The sequence below is a fragment of the Chiloscyllium punctatum genome, chromosome 19 (genome assembly GCF_047496795.1).
Source record: "Chiloscyllium punctatum isolate Juve2018m chromosome 19, sChiPun1.3, whole genome shotgun sequence".
In the NCBI taxonomy this organism is placed as follows: domain Eukaryota; kingdom Metazoa; phylum Chordata; class Chondrichthyes; order Orectolobiformes; family Hemiscylliidae; genus Chiloscyllium; species Chiloscyllium punctatum.
This window is the reverse complement of record NC_092757.1, coordinates 62,855,202-62,879,926: the sequence shown is the minus strand read 5'-3', so window position 1 is coordinate 62,879,926 and position 24,725 is coordinate 62,855,202. Positions and strand designations below refer to the sequence as shown.

Sequence of the window (24,725 nt, the reverse complement as noted above, 5' to 3'; positions counted from 1 at the left end):
GACTTTCATTGCATCAAAATGCAAGGACACAAAGAAAAGGAATAAATTCTTGCATTTTGGCCGAAGATCTATGGGTTCAGAAATGTCCTGCTCAGTCCAAGACAGACCTATGGCAGAAACTCAAGCCTAAGATGATGGCATTCTCAAATCAAAGGGACAGCAAATATCAATAGATAGATAGTATAACTTATCATCCAAAATGACAAACTATGATTAATCCTATAATTCATCAACAGCACCATATAAAAAGCATTGTGTAGATTTTGAGCTCTAAACCTCCAGATCTTAGAAGCACAAGGAAAGCAGGTGCATAACAACACTACCACCCATTTGCATCCAAATCAGACAGCACCCTGGCATGAACATGCACTGCCTTATTTATATTGCCCCTGTAACAGAGTCCTTGAACACCAGTCTTAATCGCATACAAGAATCATATCATGAAGTTTATCATTCTGGTTCATGATCATTTGAAGACAGTAATCACCAGTCTTGCCCAGTGACACCTATTCCCCTTGAATGAGTTAAAGAAAATCAACAGGATGGATTTTGAAGTGACAAATTTACTAGGATCATGCCAAATAGGAGGCAATATAAATTTGAAGTAAGACTTGAAAAACTGGGCCATTTTTGTTGGAATAGAAAATACATTCTTAAAATTATAAAGGGGTGGGAGATAGCAGACCTTTTTTTCAAAAAAAGGTAATTTCCATTAGAGGAGGAAATGTAGATTTAAAACTAAATGCAGCACCTAGAGGACAGATGGTAGAAGAAACCTGTATATTTAAAGAGGACCATTGAGGTTCAATACTGTAAAGCACAACCCAAATTTGTGACAGAACTATGCCAGTTAAAATGCATGAAATAAAAGAGAATGATGCACATGGAAAACATTTGCCAAGCCCCTCCCCCAAGACCAAGATTATTGCCCTTTAGGAAAATAAATACTGATCGCCTGCTTGGGTTGGATATTCTATGAAGCAAATCAAATGATGAATAGAAAGAAAGCGCAAGGTGGGAATTGGAGGAGAAAGTTTTTATTTCTTTTCCAGCCTAACTCATCAATCAATGACACTGCCATTTGTGCAGTGAACAAAAACTCTTGCCTATAATTTGCAAAATTCTTTTGAAAAAGTTGATTGACAACTTTTTACCTTTGAACTGTTTTATCAGGTTCTGATGGTTCTCAATTGCTTCTTTTAAGATCATATCTGCTTCATCCATTTTCCAGCGCCATTCAGTTCCAACTGGATTCGTATGATGTCTACACAAAAAAAACACAATGTCAGTCATAGTTACTTATTTATAACATCTGTATTTTTACTTGTTGTTTAAAGTAGTGTACTCTAGTTCAGTGCCATTAACTTCACTACCTGCATTAGTAGTCTCCCTACAATACAGAGTGTAGTGTACTTATAGAAATATGACACGCAGATCAATGTAAAAATGAACCAGTGTCAATACACATCACCAACCTTGAAAACACTATCTGATTCTTTGCCTATAACAGTTGGACATATCACACAATCAATAATATGACGGAGACCATAAATCCACAGATCATTTATTTAATATAGCGTATGAAAATTAACAGTATTTACATTTTCAATGCAGATACAACTTACAAACCTTATTGCCATTCATGATTCGCTTCCCTGAGATTGTCTTTTAATATAAGTTTTCTATAAAATGTTTGGCCACTTTCTTCCACCAAATCAGAATATTCTGACTATGAAGTTGGACATCAAATTGACAATTGTTGATCCCTCTCACAGGCCTTATACACGACGTCTTTTGCCAATGTCAGAGCTTCTCACAACAATGCTTTGAGATACTGTGAGGCAATGTTACAGGAAACACTACTGTATTTTTAATTACACAGTCTGTTTTCAACTGTATTTACAGTCTGCCATTTCTCAATGGTCAATGCTTATAGCAGTGTTTGATGAACAACTTTAGTACCTTCCTTTTCCTCCGTGGTTTAGCCAAATAGTTAATTTGTTCACCTCTCTACTATCGACAGGATCCATAATTTGTGTATATATTAGTTAATCTTTGTCTTGTCTGACAACAGTGACAGTTCCAAAAATAAACAGCTGAAAGCAAAATTCATTTCATGTACATTGTGGCCAACAATAAAGAAAACAAGTCATTTCTGTTACACATCCTGTCCCTTATAATCCAATAAATGTTACAACAATGAACTGAACTCAAGTAGTAGGGGCTCAGTTTGCTCAAATGGCTGGATGGCAAGATTGCAATGTAGAGTAACACCAACAGCATGGGTTCAATTTCTGCAGCAACTGAGGTTCCCATGAAGAACTCTCCGACTCAACCTCACCCCTCACCCCTCACCCAAGTGTGGTGATCCTCAGGTTAAAACACTATGGGATATCGCTCTCTAATAATAGAACGGCCCTATGGTCTGGAGGATTATGGCGACTTTACCTTTACCTTCAAAAATAGAAACTAAGAGTAAAACTGAACAACTCATAACAATATAACATCTTAAAAACGTCTCAAAAAGCGAGTTACATACAATATATTACTCAAAAGAGCACTGAGAGTTGTCAAAGATGCAAATATGGTAAAAATTTACCTACAGCGTGATTACTAAAAGTATTTTTTCCAAAATGCTGTCAAAATATGAAAACGGATGATTCCGCTGAGCAACTCTTTCAAAAACAAACAATTCCACTCCAACAAAATAATTCTTTAATCTATTTTAGATCATTTATTCTATCATTGAATGGCTAGAGTTCTCCAATAAAATAACCTTTAGCTTGGATTTATAAGCTACTTCCTTATGTTTAGAAAATATAAAAATCATCAATTACAATATGTTTTAACCATATGATTTCATTATCTTTATTTTCTGAAATATTAGCTATTACTGATGGTTGCATCCAGTTTTGACCTAAACATACACATTTGCCTGTAAAACTATCGAAAGTAGGCCCATTGTTGTAAAGATGCTGACAATGTAATATTGTTTTGGATGAGTGAAATAAGTTGCTAAAAGAGCTCTGTAACCTCGGTGTAATATTTACCTTTTGCAGAACTAAGAATTTTAACCAAACCATGTTTAGCTTTTAGAACCTTTGCAATGCAAAGCAGTTAGTTCTTCAAAGATCATCAAGACCTACAAAATGAACTTCATGGCATAAATACAGGTACTGAACACAATAGTGCAATGATAGTGCAAGCACCAGACTGCTTAAAAGACATCCAAACAAGTATATATTTTTGTGCCTCAAACACTAGATAAGATTACTTCTCATTTAGTTGGCAATGATAATTTAAATCACTTGGTTTAATCCATGAAATCGATAAGCAAGTACAACCTAAAGAAATCAACAAAACTAATCATGTGCAACTTCAGTCGCTTACCGCCAGCAAAAGACACATTTATTGGCACAGGCTAGACTAGGAGTGGCCTCCATACAGCGATGGCTTTCAATGCCATAGAAAGTGTGTTTGTAACAACCGCCTCTGCCTCGGAGCATGGACTGTGGAAATAAGGAAAAAAGATGCAACAAATCTCACACATCAATCAATATTATATACACACATTTAGAAATCAAGAGGAGCAAATACTAGATATCAATATGATCTAAGTGGAAAAGATATAGAAGGCAAATAACATAGTACAAGTCAGGGACTTGTACATCACACTTTAAATGTCACAATACTAATGAAATGTGGGCCACCAATTTTTTTTTTTATCTTCCATCATCTGATTTTATTCGCAGTACTTTCATGGACTGAAAAGGTTTTTAAAACAAAAGACACGGACATAAAATGGCTGCAGTGATTATCTGACCACAGGTTGAGCAAAGATGGAAGAAAGCAATGTGGAATCAATGAAAATTTATTATATGCAGTAATAACTGAAATTTACACTTTCATTAAAAAATAATGAAAGTAGTCAGGTGAACAGAAACTTACAACTCTTACTTCATTAATTTCTAACTATATGCTAAGTTTCACATCATAGAAATCTAAATCTGTATGTAACAATCTGACTTGGAAACACAAAAATGAGTAGCAGGGAAGTAAATTCAACCCACATCAACTGTTTGTAACAAAGGACAGGACCTGATGTGGAAATAATGAAATAAACAAACTCAACAGGGATAGGGCCCGAAGTTTTGAGGAATACCTCAAAATTCATACAAAATGGGAAGTCAGAAGGTCTATGCATAACAGGGAGGTACTAAAAATCTTTTTTAAAAAGAAAGTCAAAATGTCACAAATTAGGTAACCTACTGAACACCTTGTACAAACAAAACCACAAACTTAGAAGTGTAGTGCTTTAATAAAGCTTGATTGCAATGCAAAAAGGGTCTGTGTTGTTAACACAGAAAGCTGGTGGGTCACAATGTCACCATGAGGAGATTAAAACCATAAACTACAAACTTAGGGAGAAATGGTCCAACAAACTTATAGTGAAATAGAAGGAAAAATACAAAAACAAATTTTTGTGATCCACAAATCTAAAGATTTATCACACTCCTCATCCACTGCTGCACATTCTTCTGCACTTGATATTTTAAAATGCATGCTATTAAACTATTTGCATACCATTTAATACATTAACCGAGATGTTCAATATTGGGTCAGTAGACATTTCCACCATTTAAACGTTAGTATTTACAGCTCCCACGATTAATGGTGTTCCCTCACCACTTAGATGATTATAACTGGAGAAATCTATTTCAGCCCATTCTGAGTTTCAGACACCCAATCTCTTCATCAAAACTATTTATTTCGACCACCACAACATTGCCAGTCTTCACTCCACCTGTTGTTCAGACTGTCTTCTCCATTCATCATCTCAAATTGCAATGCTCTAATGGCCAAACTCTCATCTTCCATTATTGCAAAGGTTACTCTTTTAAACACTTGGTGGCCCATGATTCATTCAAAGATCACTCACCATCCTGCTGCTAGTTGACCTCTACTTGCTCTCAGCTCCTGATTCAGAAACGTTCTGAACTTAAATTTCTCATCCTAATTTTTAAACATCTCCATATTTTCATACTGCACGGTTGCTGTAAAATCCTCCACATCATCACAACCCTATGAGAGCTCTCCAATTGTGGCTTCTTGTGCATCAGCAATATTGTTCTATCAATCATACTTCAGCTTTTTACTTCCAAAGTTTATCACTCACTCCTTCAATCACAGCCACTTCTGTAAATAGCTCCTTAAAATTTGTCTTAATATATCCTGATGTGATTTGGCATCAAACTTTGACTGAAAACACTCAGGGATGCTTTGGTAATTTACTACGTTTCAATACTCAGTGGCAATATGAGAAGAGGAGGTTTGGAGATGTAATATGAAATGTAAGATGTCCAATTACTGTACATGTAATGCATGTGCAAATATTAAATGATTTTTACTTTTAAATACGGTCATCTTGAGATTATCAAAGGTTTAGCTACAATATTCATGAAACAATATACAAAAATATTGCAGATCCTTTTGAATCATTCATTGTATCAAACTTTGTGGACTGTTCAAAGACCTCACTGCAGTAAAACAGGTGAACCTGGATATTTAATATAGTCAATGATCTGCAGCATTTACTTCTACACCTTTGACAAAAAAAAATCCCATGATTGAATGCAGTGTCTCACATGGTCTTAAAAGTTATCCCTGTTGACCCATTTTAATAAAAATTTAAAAGAGGAGGAGATCAGATGAATATAAATTCTGAGATTCATAATTCATAAAATCAGTTACCTTGGTCCATCTGCACAGTTTCACACCTGAGTGACTTCCGATCAGGCGGTATCCTGAAAAATAAAATGGTTCATACTCATTACTTTTTATTAACTGCTCCTGGCTCCAATAAACTATCCACAGATTCAATTTATTTTCTTGGCACTTTTAATTTTTTCACAGTTCAATTTAATCTCGAACATCATTTAAGGATGTGAGAGATTGATAATTTACTTGTGGAACCTTCTCATCACATGTTCCTTCTCCATCCACAATAATTCCAGAAGTACCAATTTATGGAAATCATTCAATCGTACGTCATTAAAAAAAGTAAAATCATGGACACTTTATAATTAGAATAGTTTGCATTTCACTTGCAACACACTGTACAAGCAAATACTACAAAGTATGTCAGCTACCTCATTCATCATTATTTTTAAAACTGCATTAGAATAGTTAAGCATTGAATACTTTACAACTATGTTGAAAAAAACACACATCTCCAAATAACTTTAATTTAACACATGAAGAGTGGCAATTTTTACCATGTTCACAGCTGGCCACTGGGTTCGGCATGAACTTCAGCATTGCTGGAAATAAAGGCACATTTTGTCAAAACTTCGTGTTTTGCACTCAACTCCAATTGGAAAGAAATAGCAAAGGATAAAGGAACACTTGAACTATATGAAATTGTTTGGCACGTTGACTGATTGGTAGAAACAATGCCATAGAGAATGTACCAGTTAATGATAGACAGCTAAGTACCAAGCTTTACTTAAATTTCAAACTCGGCAGTCTGAGTCTGGTTAGTCAAGGTTAGACTTGAGAAATGAACTAGAAAATGACTATCACCTATTTGTTGAGTTGAAACAGGCATAGTGTGTACATGGTCTTCCTGTCTGCAAACAACATGACCCTGTGCATAAACACATGTAGATTTCAGTACATGCAGGTGCACACATTGCAAGCCTGACTGATAACCGTAAATTGGATTCAGCAATATTTTTAACATGCTCAGGATTATTTACCACATGCTATCCAAAAATTGAGTCATATCGAATGCTGGATATTGCATTGAGAGTTTGGGCAATTGGTTATTACAGCAATTACCATAATTACAGTTGATTATTGCAGCATCCTGTTTGTTGCAAACAGCCAAAGAGATAGACTGGTTAGATTGATCTGCCATTCTTGATCTAGACATATTACTTACAACCTAGCATCACACAGACATTTGTGTGACAAGCAAATCATCTTTTTGGATTGATAGCAGCATCCTGTTAATGGTGAATACCAGTCTTCTGAGCTATCTTAGCCTTTTACGGTAAAAAGAGGTAGACAGAGCACTTTTCAGGATCAGAAGATACAGCCTTAGGCCTGTTCATGAGTTTTAATCTAAGAACTGGGAGCAAGAATAGGCAAAATCAGTCCCTTGAGCTTGCTATGCCATTCAATACAATCATGACTGATCTAATCTCTGTCTCAACTTCAATTTCCCACCTGCTCTCCATAATCACACAACTGCCAATGCTAATTAAAAATACGTCCATCTCCTTAAATTAACTTCATGTCCTAGCACCCAATGCATTCTGGGATAGTGAATTTCACAGATTTATGACCCTTTGAAAGAAACAAGTTCTCCTCAATTCTTTAAATCAGATATCTCTAATTGTAAAACTAACGACTTCTCATTCTAGATTGTCCCAAAAGACTGGTAGACAGGGTACATACAGGGTGCACTTGGGACCAAAAGTCCCATGTGGAATCTTATCAAAGGCTTTACCGTAGTACTGTATTTTGTCAATCTCCATTAGCATCTAAAGTATCTCAATTAGATCCCGTCTCATTCTTCTAAATTCCACAGAGTGCAGGCCTAAACTACTAAACCTCTCTTCAAAAGATAACCCCTTACCTCTGAAATCAATCTAGTGAACCTCTTCTGAATTAAATCCAATGCAACTATATTACTTAAGGGGACCAAAACTATAAAATATCACTAATGTTGTGTAGAGTTGCAGCAAAACTTCGCTATTTTTATACTCTAATCCCTTAACAATAAATGCCAAAATTCAATATGCCACTTTACATGCTGTACCTGCAATAGATTAGTTACGTGCAAGCTAGTTTTCTGAGATTCATGAAGACACCCAGGTCCCTCTCGAGCAGTCTAAAGTTTTGGTCCATTTAGATAAGTTGCCTTTCTACTCTTTCAATGAAAATGGATAACCTCGTATTTATCTATATTAAACTCCATCTGCCAAAAGTTGGCCCCATTCACCTAACCTATGAATATCCTTTTGTATTTGAACAAGGGTAACTGGACCCGAAACATTAATTCTGCTTTATCTCCACAGGTGCTGCCAGACCTGCTTACTTCTTCAGCACCTTATCAAATGTTTCCTGGAAGTCCAGATATACTGCATGTAAAAAATCCCTATTTTCCAATTTGGTTGTTATACAGAGTCATTGAGCTGTACAGCACAGAAACAGACCCTTCAATCAAACTCGTCTATGCCGATCAGATATCCTAAACTAATCTAGTCCTATTTATCAGCACTTACCCCATATCACTCTTGACCCTTCCTATGCATACACCCATCCAAATGCCTTTTAAATGTTGTAGTTGTACCAGGCTCCACCACTCATTCTATGCATGCGCCATCCTTTGTGCAAAAGTTGTCCTTTAGGTCCCTTTTAAATCTTCCCACCCCCACCTTAAACCTATGCCTTCTAATTGTGGACTGCCCCATATGCTGGGGAAAAGACCTTGGCTATTCATCTTAACCATGACCATCATGATTTTACAAACCTCTGTAAGGTCACCCCTCAGCCTCCGCGTTCTAGAAAAAATAGCCCCAACCTATTCAGCCTCTCCTTTTGGCTCAAGTCCTCCAACCTTGGCAACAACCTTGTAAATCTTTTCTGAACTCTTTCAACTTTCATAACATTCTCTCTATAACAGGGAGACCAGAAATGAATGCAATATTCCAAAACTGGCTTAATCAATGTCCTGTACAGCTGCAACATCACCTCCCAAATTCTACATTCAATGCACTGACTAATAAAGGTAAGCATACCAAAGACCGTCTTCATTATCCTGTCCATCTGCGACTCCACTTTCAAGCAACTATGAACCTGCACTCCAAGGTCTCTTTGTTCAGCAACACTCCCCAGAACCATACCATTAAGTGTGTAAGTCCTGCCCTGATTTGCCTTTCCAAAATGCAGCACTTCTCATTGATCAAAATTAAATTCCACCTGCCACTCCTCAGCCCACTGGCCCAGATCCTGTTGTAGTCTCAGGTAACCTTCTTCGCTGTCCACCACATCTCTAACTTTGCTGTCATCTGCAAACTTACTAACTATACCTCCTATGTTCACATCCAAATCATTTATATAACTGACAAAAAGCAGTGGACCCAGAATTGACCCTTGTGGCACACTACTGGTCACAGGCCTCCAGTCTGAAAAGCAACCTTCCATCACCACCCTCCGTCTTCTACCTTCAAGCCAATTCTGTGTTCCAAATGGCAGGTTCTCCATGGATTCCATGGAATCTAGCTTTGCTAACCAATCTACAATGTGGAACATTGTTGAATGCCTCACTGAAGGCCATATAGGTCATGTCCACAGCTCTGCCCTCTCAATTGGTCTTCATTACTTTTTCAAAGCCTCCAATTAAGTTTGTGAGACATGATTCCCCACACACAAAGCCATGCTGAGTATCCCTAATCAGTCCTTGCCTTTCCAAATACATGAAACTCCTGTCCCTCAGGATTCCCTCCAACAACTTGCCCACCACTAAGGTCACGCTCACCAGTCTATAGTTCCCTTGCTTTTTCTTACCACCTTTCTTAAATAATGGCACCACGTTAGCCATCTCCGGTCTTCCACCATCTCACCTGTGGCTATCAATGACACAAATATTTTAGCAAGAGGCCCAGCAATCATTTCCCTAGCTTACCACAAAGTTCGAGGGTACACCAGATCAGGTACTTGGCATATATTCCCCTTTATGCAATTTAAGACATCCAACATCACCTCTGTAAGATGGACATTTTTCAAGATATCGCTATTTATTTCCCCAAGTTCTCTAGCTTCTATGTCCTTATCATCAGTAAATACTGATGATAAGTACCTATTTGCCAAAGTCATCTCGTGTCCCCTTTTTGCCCTCCCGATTTCCCTCTTTATACTTCCTACTGCCTTTATACTCTTCTAGGGATTCACTTGAACCCTGCAGTTTATATCTGACATCCGCTTCCTTCTTTTCTTGACCAAAACTTCAATTTCTCTCATCATCCAAGCACTCCCTACACCTACCAGCCTTGCCTTTTGCCCAAACAGGAACATACCAACTCTCATTATCTCATTTTTGAAAGCTCTTTGAAAGCACTTCCCAGCCTTCCCTTTACTTGTAAATATCCACCCCCAATTAACTTCTGAAAACTCTTGCCTAATGCCATCAAAATTGGCTTTCTCCAATTTAGAACTCAACTTTTAGATCTTATCTATCCTTTTCCATCACTATTTTAAAACTAATAGAATTATGGTTGCTGGCCCCGAAGTGCTCCCCGCCACTGACACCACAGTCACCTGCCCTACCTTATCTCCCAAAAGAAGGTCACGTTTTGCTCCTTCTCCAGTAGGTACATCCACAAAATGAATCAGGGAATTTTCTTGTACACACTTAACATTTTCCTCTCCATCCAAGCCCTTAACACTATGGCACTTTCACTTTGGCAAGTTAAAGTCCTTTATCATTCCCACCCTATTACTCTGAATGGTAACTGAGATCTCCTTACAAATTATCTTCAATTTTCCACTGACTAATGGAGGTGGCACATAGTACAATCCCAGTAGTGTGATCATCCCTTCCTTATTTCTTAGCTCTACACAAGTAACTTCCCTGAACACATTCCTAAGGTTATCTTTCCAAAATACAGCTATAATATTATCACTAATTAAAAAGTGCCATTCCCCCTCGTGAGTCATCTCCGTCCCCCTCCCCCCCTCCCTCCCCCCCCTCCCCTCCCCTCCCCTCCCCCCACCCCCACCTTACTTTCCTTCCTATAGCATCTATACCCTGGAACATTAAGTCACATTTCTGTAATCGTTATGATACCCCAATCTCTCATGTTCCCAACTGTGCCCCGAGTTCATCTGCCTTACCTGTCAGGCCTCCTGCATTGAATTAAATACAGTTTAATTTATCCAATTAAATTACCTCATTCTCCGCTTCGTTCCGGTTTACCCTGATTGTTTGACTTGCTCCTTTTCCCAACTGCATATGCCTCATACTGATCTCTTTTCTCACTCCCTGCAACTGCCATTCATCACACTAGCTCCTGTAAATTTCTTATTGCCTTTAACTGCTGTGCCAACCGATCCATGCGATCCAATAGGATTCGCAATCAAAACACACTTCCTCCAAAAATAGACATCAGCACCACAGAAACTCTACCAAATCTCTTAATATCCAACAGGAAGAGCACTTCACTCTACGAAATGCCACCTTTGCACCTTAACAATCTACAGACTCAGATAGTACAGCCTTACTGCTCTAAAAACACTGCTCCAGGATAACTTAGTATCTATATTTAATACTTTTAAAGTCTAATTGAGAGATTGCAATAAAACATAATTTAAAACCTCAACTCTACACATTTTTGAATGATTCTAACAAATTAGACAAACACAAGTTATCTTTTATAAACCATGCTACCTCTCATTGTTTGGAGTTTGACTTCCCAGATGTCCAATTATTAATTCCTGAATAATGTATTCTAACAATTTCTCAACGACAGATGTTAAATTAACTGATCTATCATGTCTTACTTTCTGGCTCCCTCCCTTTCTGAATAATGCTATGATACAGGGTAAACCCCACTGCTAATTTAAATCAGCAACACAGAAAAGTATCACCGTGTGCTCTAATCTGTTGAAATTCAAGAGGCCAAGAACTATTCCAGAGGTCACTATTTAAAGTAAAAATTAACAACTTTAAGTCCAAAAGTGAATATTAATACTAACAACTATTTACAACTCCTTTCACTTAAACCTATCTTTTACCTCCCATTCTACAATACTAGTTCGATAAAAGAGTCCCAATTAAGATTTACAAAAATAAAATCCCATTTCAAATCCTGTCAGCTTTGGCGAACCTCCTTTGTAGATTCTCCCCAAGTCGGTTTTGATGTTCTGTTGTACAGACTCCTTCCACAGATAGATAACTCTCAGAGAGCTCTTGAACTAACAGCTGACATGTGTTGATCTTTTAGCAGTTCTCTTTCTAGCTGTTCAAAATGTCCAGTTTTATACCACAAAACATCAGATTGTTTTATTGGTTTTAATATTATAAAAATACTAAATACAAATTTGATTGGATTCATGTATCTTGGGGCATCATTTATTGGCTGAATCTGAATTTGTTTGTGTCTCATGGCAACCCATCTGCTGAGAGTTGTTTTCAACCAATTGTTACTTCGTTCAGAACACTTTGCACTGTGCCTGGCAGGCCTTATTAGCTTTTCAACTCTCTTAAGAGGTGCAGGACCTCTACACCTTCATAACAATAATGTAATTATATAAGCATTTTCCAATCCAGTGGAACTTGACAGCATCCAGGGAATTTTGGATTATTATAATGACGAGTATTATTTCTACTGCCATTTCCTTTCATCCCAGAGTGCAAGCCATCAGGCCCAGGGGACTTGTCTGCTTTCAATCCGAATAGTTTGCTCAGTACTTTTTTTCTAATGATTATAATCATTCTAAGTTCCTCCCTTTCCATAACCTCTGCATGACCTGTTACTATTGAGATGGTACTACTGCTCTCCACTGTGAAAACCGAAGCAAAATACTGATTTAAAGGCTTCATAACTTCTGTGTTTCCCACTATTAACTCCCCAGTCTCATCTTCCAAAGGATCAACATTCACTTTAGCTACACCCTTCCCCTTTCTATAGGTATAAACGTATTTATATTTGCACTAGTTTTCTTTCCTTCGAAAGTATTTCTCCTACACCAATCTTTGAGTCACACATTTACCTCTAAGCTCATTAGATTTGCATGTGCCGATTAGCTCACAGCTCAGACATTGTATATCATTTAATCGTAACTTGATCAATGAAAAATAACCTCATCAAGATAGCCATTATCCCATAGGCTGGTTTTGTGATGTCCTATTTCAGTAGCAAGTTTACAAATTGCACAAATGGCTCAGGCCCTAATTAAGAGTTTGGTGAGAAGGCCAATGTTATAGGGCATGGAGTGGTGGGTATCCCAATGTGCATATTGGCCAATGAAGATAGGTCTGTAGCCAATAGTCAGAGAAATCCCTGGCCGATTGTTCAACATCAAGAAATGGGAGTTCATTTGACTGCTCCATTTCAAAGTGAATATGAGCACAGGAGGAAGCCCATTAAGTCACACAGGAAATTTTCACTTGCAGTTGAAGATTCAACATACATATCATCTACATATCAGAAATATGCAAAGGTTAGGAGATTAGGAGTTATGCCCAAGATAAATTTCTCATGCAACCTAATAAAGATATGCAAAGAATGCATGGTAATTTTTCTTACAAAGAAGATACCTTTTGGTGAGGCTGCTTAGACATTTTGAATTTTAAGTGTACTATAAGCTCAAGAAAATACAATCTTCACCATGCTACACAAGAGTGTAGCAAGCATATCTTGAACACATAATGGAAGAGAAAACCAGATACTCAATGTCTCTATCTTCTATGATTTTCACCATCAACCTCAGCTTGAACAAAAGACACCATAAAGCAGAACCACTTTAAACAAACTTTAAATCATTCATGACTAAAGCTGGATGGGAGGGTGAGCTGCAAGAAAGATGTACAGATGCTTCCATGTGATTTTTAACAAGTTCAGTGAGTGGGCAAATGCACAGCATAAAGTATAAAGCAGATATATGCAAGCAAAAAAAAAAGAGGAAGGCAAATTATCTGAACAGTAATAAATTGGGAAAAGGGGAGGTGCAACAAGATCTGAGCGTCCCTGTTTACCAGTCACCAATAGTAAGCATAGAGGCACAGCAGACTGAAGAAAAAAAAAAGTAGTTAACCTTCACAGCAAGAGGGTTCCAGTGGAGGAGCAGGGATAACTTGCTGCAATTGCACAGGGCCTTTGAGAGTCCACACCTGGCGCACTGTGCTCAGGTTTGGATGTTCTGGCAATGGATGGAGAGCAATGAAGGTTTACCAGGCTGATTCCTGGAATGGCAGGACTAATGGATAAAAGAGAGACTAGATTGGTTAAGACTATGTAAACTGGAGTTTAGAAGAATGAGAGGAATCGCACAGTGTAAAATCTGACTAAGGTAAATACCAGACGGATGTTCCCGATAAACAGGAAATCCATAATTAGGTAACACATTTGAAGGACTCGGGATCGGATACTAAAGACTGAGAGGAGGAGAAATTTGTTCAACTAAGAGATGAGCCTGTGTAATTCTCTGTCACCAAGTAGTTAAGGCCAATACAGCTAATGTTTTCAAGGAGTTAGATGTAGTTCTTTGGGCTAAAGGAATCAAACAGATCATGGAAACTGGGTACTGAATTAGATGATCGGCCATGATCATATTGAATAGTGGATCAGGCTCAAAGGGTTGGCCTACGCCTGCTCCTAGTTTCTATGAATCTATTGACAGTCGGAATCACTTGCAATTCCATAGGTACTTCTGAAGTCAGTTTTAAAAGAGTTTTGTTTTTCAGTCACTGTCACCATCTTTTATAATTAGTACATGGTTTTAAATAAAATCAATCTTAGAAAAATGCATTACCATGGCAACCTTTGAACACTGATGATAACATGGCTCAGAGCGTACATATTTATGCTTTAGGGTTAGCATCAGTGCTTTACAAAAAAAAAGACCTAATTTGAAATATTGCATCAAAATCAAATTAACACTAACCATGCTACTGACTACGCCAAATTAATACATTTTTCATCATTAGGTTCTGAGCCCTCAACCATACATACAAACAGCATTTTTTATTTCTATTTCATTATAGCAGCAAAGGTAGATGGCAGTAATGCATTATCTATAGCTTCTTACACAGATGGAGGAAATAGGCATGAAAAGATTTATGATGGAGGATAAGGAGGATAGAGATTTATGATGGAGGATAAGGAGGATAGAGAGCAAGAAATGTATAACATCTAGAAAGTAAGCCTGGCTTTAAGAGGAGGACACTACTGACAAAAATTGTTTCAAACATTGCAAAACAGAACAAAGAAGTTCAATAGATGAAAAGATCATTACTGAAACATCATCATCATTTGCTTCTCTTTACAGAATTGTTATGTAAACTTACCCAAGTTAAAGGGAAACCTGCAGTACTAAATTTGGTCATCATTTCCGCTGTGCTCATTGTGTGGGTCGTGTTTTAGATTTCAGTAGCACAAATAAGTTTTGAAAGGAAACATTACAGCCACTTAAGAGAAGATAACACTTTAGTTATTTAACCAGACGTTGCTGCGACGACTGAAGGTTATCATTTGGGTTGTTTCTTTACAGAATTATTTCTTTTGTATGAGATTTGGTGATTATTTTCTCTTTATAGCTAGTGATTTCTGATTAGAAGTTATAAATCAATTATCATGGTTCATTTGGTAAAGACTGGTATTTGACTGGCAGATTTTTAGTCAACATGACAATTCAGTTAATTGACATTTCCCATGTCCTATGGCTATCTGGCACATGTAAAACTTTTAATTAGATAAATGAATGAATTTATTTTATAAACGGAAGGAAATCAGGAGCAAGTAGTGATGAAGGTTAGTGTTGGATAAAATCAAGACAATTGCCTACAATTAGCAATTTCTGATAGATCGCTTTAGTAACAATGATTTGGAGATGCCAGTTTTGGACTGGAGTGTACAAAGTTAAAAATCACACAACACCAGGTTATAGTCCAACAGGTTTAATTGGAAGCACTAGCTTTTTGAGCACTGCTCCTTCATCAGGTGGTAAACTTTTGCTATAAATTCTGTGTCTTACAATTATGTACTCCACAACTACCTGATGAAGGAGCAGAGCTCGGAAAGCTAGTGCTTCCAATTAAACCTGTTGGACTATAACCTGGTGTTGTGTGATTTTTAGCTTTAGTAACAAGGATGAGGTAGAGGGTGAAGAAACAAAGAAGGAAGGGAAAACCAGCACTCGGGTCAAAGAGAAACATTGTGTTTTAAGTAGTAGTAGTAGTAATACTGGAAAGCACAGCAGCACCAAAGATCCTGTTCGGCCAGTTACAAAATGCCTTTTACCTACACACTGTTTTAAATATCTATCCATTTTCTCTTTAAACGTTTCCACAAAAAGATTCAGCTCATGGGTGATGGCAATCAACATCAAAAACTGCTACATGATGTCTATCAGCAGAACCAACAGCAATGGAAAAATACACAAGGTAGCCATCCACACAAACTGCAAAGATCATTTGTTTCCAACAATCTTTCTTTCCAACAATATCACAATTGCATAAACTGCCACAGGGAAACATTCACCGTCCTATCACTTGAAATGTTCAACAGTCGTTGTTAGATAATTTTCAGATAGATGTTTTTAATTATAAAGAATACCATATCAACATGGTATATCTGGTTCCACTGTGCTAATCATGTAAACATTGGCAGTATACATATGTTAGCTTGTAGTGCCATGTTAGCCTGTAGTGCCATCACAACGAAAGCAGAAACAGAAACTTCTGCTGCTTCCCGGAGTAGTCCACTTCACAGATTCACTATCTGCTGTATCAAGCAGTAAAGGTTACGCAACTTGGATGCACAGTTATTGTAGACATCTACATACTTGTTCAAAGTAGATTGCACTAGACCATGAACTTCTTGGTTGACAATTACAACAGAAAATAAGTTTTAATTTATATATTGGATCAATGACTTCTGTATTAGTCTATTCAAATTTCACAGTGACATCAACCAAATATTTAGCCAGATCCTTTCCAAATATGTTGAATGGCAGGACTTCAGGAAAACAACTGATCCCAATCACTAATTGCTTTTACTATAAAGTATCAATGCAAGGCTGTGAACTCAAATTCTACATTTACATCCCATCATACAGCTTGCTCAGTTACACGTTTTCTACCTTTCAAATATCTCTCCTTAAACAAATTCATCTCTGCAAATCTCTCCTTATACCATGGAGTTCCATAACCCGACAACTTCCTGCTGTCCTTCTCCAAACCACCAAAAATCAATAATTTTCTAAAGGCAAGGGCCTCAAAACAGTTTCAGTAATAACTTACCAAGATTCAAATAGTCTTGTCTTTTTTGATTATTCAAATGTTCTTGAAATACAACCCAGTATTTGGTCAAATTTGTTCCTAACAGTTTCATATTAAATAGGAACACTTAGTGAAGGATGAAGGATAAATTAAGTGATTAGTGAACCGTACGTCTTTAGAAGATGGGAGCCTAAATGATCCTAACATAAAAAATACAAACAAAAATTAATCACTGCACCAAGCAAAAGACCAAAAACAAAATCTTCTATTCTAAAGCCACAATTGTCAGGTTTGAAAGGGATACATTGGATAACAACACTTAACAGCTGTTAGCTGTTTGCAGTATTTAAGTTGTCACAAAAACATACAAAATACTCCAACAGCAGCAAAAAAGAATTTCTCATCAGTAATCACAAGCTCCAGGTGCACTTTCAATCATGCAAATGACCATCAAAACTCATTTGTTCTCTAATCAATCTCAGCTTATTCTAATTCATAGGGAAATAAACATCCTGCAAATGCTGCAATACTTATCACATTTGCAAGTGTCTAATGTTTTTCTTTAATTAAGGCAGCTAAGAGGTCAATATAAATACTTTCATCACAAATGTACACTTTTAGTGATTTTTTGCTCTCAGCAAGAGGATTGTCAGTGTTAGAAAGTGGATACATTAATCACTATTTCAGATACAACTTGTGTGCAAATAAAAAAAATCTTTGCCCTACTGATCCACAACGTCAATAATATCAATTTGATACCTCCTGGTTAAGAATTGTTGATTATTTTAAAATAATTGAGAATGTGATTAGAAGTGAAAATGAGCAATTTATCAAATAGCTGGTGAAAATTTCATTACTGTCGTGATGACAAGAGATGTTCACAATTCACTGTCTCAGGCTGCAACTGTTCTCTCAAGCAGTTCATCACCTTTGGACTCTGCATAAAGGCAGGTAGAGCGGGATCTTACAACAAGTCCTGGAGTAGCATCAGATGGGGACAAAGTACCTCGAGGTTTATCAAAATACATTTTCTGGCATCTCAGATGGTGCTCTTCCCCAACACAATTTGCAATCTCTTTGGAAAACCTAATGGAGGTCCTCAGATGATGATTGATTCATGACAATGTTAATACATTTTGTATGATTTTCCTTAGTTTAAAATGTATCATTGAGAGATTATATTGTTTCAATTAAATAGGAACACTGTGCACCTTGTGGGAAGCACAAAGGCAAGGGAGAATCAGAAGAATTTGTTTTCAGTAAAGGAGGGAGGAGCCACAAAAGAAGACAATTGAGACTATGTTCAATCCCCACTTGTTCTTGTGCAAGTTATTACTTATGCCTTTGATTATAACTTATGCCTCTTTTCCATTATATAAAATGAAAACCTTTGATAACAACACACACAAACTGCAAATCATGCATATGCAAGGTGTGATGCATGCTGTGTAAGTTATATATCTATATATTTTAGTATCATTAGGTTTATAGATCGGAATTTGATTAGTGACATATGGGTTTTGGGCTGTATGAGGAAGTTCAACGATTAACTCGTCAGAATGTCTGAAGCCGTGATTTTCTTTCTTAAATAAACAGTATGAAGGAGTTCCTGAGGTAGCATCATAATCCAGTAGGGATCATGTTAGTCCTGGGTAAGTTTAACCAGCACACAATAGTATTACTGAAAAGCATAGCCTGTTTTCAGTTTGAAAGATCAGAGATAGGTTTTGTTTTTGTTAGCTCAAGTAGCTTTTGGTTTCAGTATGCAGAAGTCTCAACTGAAGATGGATGTGTGAAAACATTTCTCCTAGAATAAGGTGTTCGCTCAGAAATGTTATAAAATAATTATTCCAAGTTAAGGATTTAAGTTTGAAACTTTCAGATCAAAAGAGTATTTGGTTAGAACCATGAAGGGGCTATTTGGAGCCCCGAAAGACTAAGCTCAGTTGTGTTAAAAACTCAAAGAAGAAGCTCCTATACTCTCAAGACTGGGAATCGAAAGCAACAGTCAAGCCACATTTACAAAAATGTGATAAAGAAGGAAATTCTCCCTGGTGTTGCAAAAGTACTGCAAAAGAATACTGTTCGGATTGGTGGATACTACAACAAATATCCAGAACCGGCAACCAGAGCATTAGGGACGGAACCAAATAATTTCCAGAAGACAGAGTACAGTAGTACTTCATAGGAAACTCCAAAGCACTGAAGAGTCACCTAGACACGGGACAAAATGTCTGCAAATCAACTTCCCAGCTCTGCGAATATACCCACAATCATAGCAACTGGCACCCAAGCTATAAATCTTTACGCAAACCTGGAAGGTGGAATTTTTATTTGAAACCTTTTCCATTAAGTAAATAAATAGCTTGATTTGGCCAAATCTGCAGCATGTATGCTTGTGTTTCAGTGAAAGACCACCTCATTAACCTAAAATAACAAAGTATGATCTAGCAAGCCAAACGTTAGTGTGACTTGTCCCGTAATAACAGCAGCTGAAATCATAATCAATGGGTTAGTTGACAATACTCTCCTTTATTCCACAAGTGTGCATGGGTCTTCGTATTTATAATGAATGAGCTAATTTGTTAGGAAAAGCTGCCCCTGTCACAACAACTTGCAATTACATCAGGCATTATAATTGTTTAAAACGGTAGACAGAAAGATAAGTGAAAATGAGTCATCAAGTCATAGAGATGTACAGCACGGAAACAGACCCTTCGGTTAACTCATCCTTGCTGACCAGATATCCTAATCTAATCTAGTCCCATTTTCCAGCACTTTGCCCATATCCCTCTTAACCTTTCTATCCATATACCCATCCAGATGCCTTTTAAAAGTTGTAATTATATCAGCCTCCACCACTTCCTCTGTCAACTTATTCCATACACACACCACCCTCTGCGTGAAAACGTTGCCCTTAGGTCCTTTTTAAATCTTTCCCCTCTCATCCTAAACCTATGCCCTCTAGTTCTGAACTCCTCTATCCCAGGGAAAATACCTTGTCTATTTACCCTATCCATGCCCCTCATCATTTTATAAACTTCGATAAGGTCACCCCTCAGCGTCCGAAACTCCAGGGAAAACAGCCCCAGCCAATCAGGCTCTCCTATAGCTTAAATCTTCCAACCCTGGCAACATGCTTGTAAATCATTCCTGAACCCTTTCAAGTTTCACAACATCCTTCGATAGGCCCGGTGACCCTTCAGAACTGAGACAAATCCGTGGTGCCACAGCTGGTTGAGCCATATGGAGTGACACAAAGATAACATGAAGGCCAATTGTAACAGGAGGAAGTTAGATGGAACAGATAGCTGTTTCTGCTGCTGCAGCTCGGAATCCATAATTATTCTGTTGTCCCGAGAACGTTTTCTTTCAAAAAAGAAAAGTGAAGTGGACTAATAGTAAGGATTAGGGAGTGAACTTCAGAGAGGAAGACCCAAGCAGCAGAAAGGTCTGTCACCAACAGGTAAAGGAAGATGCAGAAAAAGCGGTAAGAGCAACCTCAGGGTAATGTGGTAGAGAGTAGGGGATTAAAGGGCAGGAGGAAATTGCAGCAATGGGATGTGCAAGAGACATGAAGAAGCAGGAAGGCTTAGTGTACTGTGAGTGGAAGGGAAGACAATGTATATCAGTAAGAACAAGGTTGATAGGTGAATAACATGTGAAGCAAAATAACTGCAATACTGTAAACAATGTGGATTTGAATCTTCCTTCTTCCTCATCTCCATCAAAACCTTCGCTGAGATCAGCAGAAATAGGAGTGAGATCTGAAGAAATATCCCTGTGTCTGCTTAGTCCACGAGGCAGTTGCCACAGCAGAACTTAGAGTTGATTTGAGAAATTTTAAGCAATTCAGAAGATGCACAACTTAAAGCAAAGTAAAATAACACAAGCCCAGTGTCAATTCTATTTCAAGAATTTGATAAGTGTGTAAGGAGGGTTATTTTAAAATAATGTTGTTTTAAATTTCTGGGCAAGGTTATCGAATTAATTTTTGAGCTACCACTTGTTTTTGGTTAATCCAGTGGTGTTGTCGTTCAAAAGATAATATTACTTGCTAAAATTCTACGTAACAAAACCAGAGACTGTATCATTCAACACTCTATCCCAATGATAGAGGAAAAGTAGTGCAACAAATAAATTTCAATTAGGAAGACAATGCATGTTGATCCAGCAAGGCTCAGTATCTAATATTTTATGTCAGCAATGATGTATTAAATATTCAAAGTCCATTTTCATTTTTACAAAGGGACAATCTATTTTATCTTGCCTTGTCATTTATTTCTGAAAGTTAGTAGAACATGGACACAATCTTTCCTAGAAACTAAAATGTTGGCAGAGTATTCATTCCTGAAGAAGGGCTTTTGCCCGAAACGTTGATTCTCCTGCTCCTCGGATGCTGCCTGGCCTGCTGTGTTTTTCCAGCATCACATTTTTCAACTCTGGTCTCCAGCATCTGCAGTCCTCACTTTTTCCTAGAGTATTCAATTATTAAGATTGTTGCATACTTGAAAGAGGTCATTTGAAAGCACCTTGGATCAAATTTTTTTTTTCCTCTTCTTAGCTTAACAAGAGTTGGCAAATGCAAAAACAGAAACCACCAAAGCAGAACAGGATTCAATCCTGTGAATTACAAATACAGGGAAATGCAGGCACATTCAGAAAATCTAACCTGTCTGTAATCTGGTAGCAGAATTCAGTCAGTATTCACTTACTTCATCTGGGGATGACAGACTCATCAGCTGAAGGAACCTGTAATTATCAGTTCAATGAATGCAAAGGCATTCATTCAACTAGAGTTGCCGGAACCCATGATTACATGACACACAGTTAATTATCAATCTCTAAGCAACAAGAATTTTTAAAACCAATTTTCTATCCGTTTTCTCTGCTTCCTCTTCCACAAAACCCGGTGACTGTTGACTAGGTTATACAGTAAAGGAGGATAGGAACTATCAACAGGATATTCAACATTTCAGCCAAACCAAAACCTCACCTCAGATGTCCAGATATGCAGACATCCAGCATCAGCTAGTAGCCATTTGAAGCCAGAACCCTGGCCACTTTCTTTCCATCTTACACCAAGGGCAACAAGATGAATTGTAACACCACATCACTACTCTATTTCAGATGAGAAACTTTATTGAAAGGAGAAAATCAAACAGAGGACTTTTCAGAATATAATGATTTAGTAACTGATTGGATAGATGTGCTCTGCAAACAGAACAGCCTACAAATATTTCAACTTACAAATCCAATCCTACATACTCCAAAGGTAACTCAACCCACTCATACAAACACACATATCTACAAAGAACCACAAGTAATGATGTAACCACAACGCTGTGAACGAGATATCAAATTTAGACACTAAGAACTAACATGTTGTCCCTGCACACATTTATTGTTCTTATTTTTCTCATCATTGAGTACCACACAACTTGCATACACCATTTACTCTAAAGTAATTTGTTTGCAGCTCACAGTTCGGATAAGGAACTAAATGTTTAGCTCATATAATTTTAATAAGTGTGCAGTTGCAAACTTGCGCTGGTTTGATCTTTGTAACATTAATGCGTACAGATTCACTGTGTACAAATGATCTAGACTTATGAATTGGGTTCAAGAGATTTACCAGAATGTTGCCAGGTATGGAAGGTTTGAATTATGAAGGAAAGCAGTATAGGCTGGGACATTTTCCACTGGAGCACAGGAGGCTGACTGGCGATCGGATAGAAATTTATAAAATAATGAGAAGTATAGATAGAGTTAATGCTAGTTGTCTTTTCCCTAGGATGTGGAATTTCAAGACTAGGGGGCACATTTTTAAGGTGAGAAGAGAGAGATCTAAAGAAAACATATGGCGCAAATTTTTTTCAGAGGGTAGTTCGTGGACTCAACTTCCTGAGAAAGTGGTGGACGCGGGTGTAATGACAAAGTTTAAAAGACATTTGGATGGATACATGAACAAGAAAGGATTGGAGGGACATGGTCCAGGAATAGGTAGGTGGGACCAGTTTAGTTTGGGATTGTGTTTGGCATGTAATCTCTGGACTGAAGGGTCGGTTTAAATGCTGTATGATTCTATGAAGAGATAATGCTGATGACATCAAATGCTGACAAGAATTATGGGAGTAAGGAAGAAGGAAGGTGCTGAAGTGTGAATAAACAGGGAGACCCAAGATTGCCGATACATAATTCCTCAAAATATTATTACACAACAAAAGCTAACTTCATGTTAAATTTTATAAAAAGCTATATCAAACCTCAGATAAAACATTGGAGAAACGCTAAAAAAAAATTGAGAAAGCTTTCTTTCTTACACTCATCAGGACAGATGCAAGGACTTCAAAATATAAAGAGAGCAATAATTTATACTCCATGAGAAAAAGTGTGTTGACTGGTTGGCAAAGGACATTTAAACGTCACGACATTGTCAAGTAGTATGTGCCAGGGAACTATTGTCTCCCATGCATTTGTTAAATTTTAAAAAGGTGCAATGTCTCAACATGTCTTTTCTGTTTTCATAGGACAGCTGTATTTTTATGAATAAATGTAGATACTCAAATTCTTTACTATCAAGTGACCAAATAAGTATTGAGAAGTTTTGGCATCCTATTATAGAAAGGGCATTAAGGAGACAGAGTGTATTATCAGTACACAAAATTATACAGGGATGAGAAACTAAGGGAACAGAAGCAGAGCAGGGGATATATGGACAATCAGAAATGTTCAGGAATGACAGGGAAAAACAATTCAAATATTTAATTTGAGTAAGAGAGTTGAAGGAGAGGAATTTGTCCTGATGTCTTCCAAATCAGCAAGCTTTTGATCAAACAGGTAGTTTGGTTTGAGGAAATTAAACAAGACAGTAAGTAATGTTAAGTGCAAGTAATGCTTACAGGTACAGTAAGCATCTCGAAAACAGCAACCACGACATAATTAATTTTGAAATCAAAATTTAAAAGGAAAGTAGTCAATATAAAAGCATTTTACTCCAAAAAAAAGTCTAATTAGATAAAATGAAAATTAGTCCAAATAAATTGAAAAGATAGGACAATCTGGTTCATCCACCAGATGCTTACAGTTCTCACATAAGGAAAACTAGTGCAGCTAAACCTGACGTTACAGAATAGCTAGAGATGTTAAAAGGAAATTTAGGAAGAGGCATACATAGAATCTATGCTCAATACAGCAACATGAAATAAAGCTTACAAAATTCAGAAATATATTTTAGAAGTTAAGAGTGCATTTTAAAAAACGTAGTTAACAAATGGCAACATTCAAGGAATGTAACAACATATAAAAAGTAGGATAGTTAAAGAAGAAGCATTGCCAATGATAGATATAGAGTTACATGGAGGAAAAAGGAATGGTAGATATACTAAAGACACACTTTCACCTCTGTTGTCACAGAAGAGCAGTGCTTGGAACGAAAGAACAATAAAAGACTTGCAACAATTTAGTTAGGATAAGCAGACATTAGAACTGGGATTCAATATGGAAAAAATACTGTGCCCTGATGGAATGCTTTCACAAGCTAAACTCCCAATGCTGGAAGAGACTTGAAGCCAATTTTAATCAGGTTTAGATTTACTCTCTAAATGAAAGATTAAAAATTTTACAATCTAACATCAGTGCTGTATAAAAAATATTTTTAATCAACACATTATGAATCACCTCCAGTAGGATTTAAACCCAGAGTTTCTGGTTTAGA

General features: G+C 37.2%; 1 protein-coding gene across 2 annotated transcripts in view; it reads right to left on the bottom strand.

Moving 5' to 3' along the window:
• The window catches only part of tyw1 (tRNA-yW synthesizing protein 1 homolog (S. cerevisiae)), a 123,977-nt gene that overhangs the window by 78,360 nt on the left and 20,892 nt on the right, over window positions 1-24,725 (bottom strand). For both annotated transcript variants that reach the window (XM_072589559.1, XM_072589558.1), the window contains exons 9-11: window positions 5,752-5,804; window positions 3,391-3,509; window positions 1,155-1,264 (exon numbers count right to left, since the gene is read on the bottom strand). In XM_072589559.1, coding sequence (XP_072445660.1) covers window positions 1,155-1,264; window positions 3,391-3,509; window positions 5,752-5,804 — 282 coding nt within the window. The remainder of the gene's footprint in view (window positions 1-1,154; window positions 1,265-3,390; window positions 3,510-5,751; window positions 5,805-24,725) is intronic.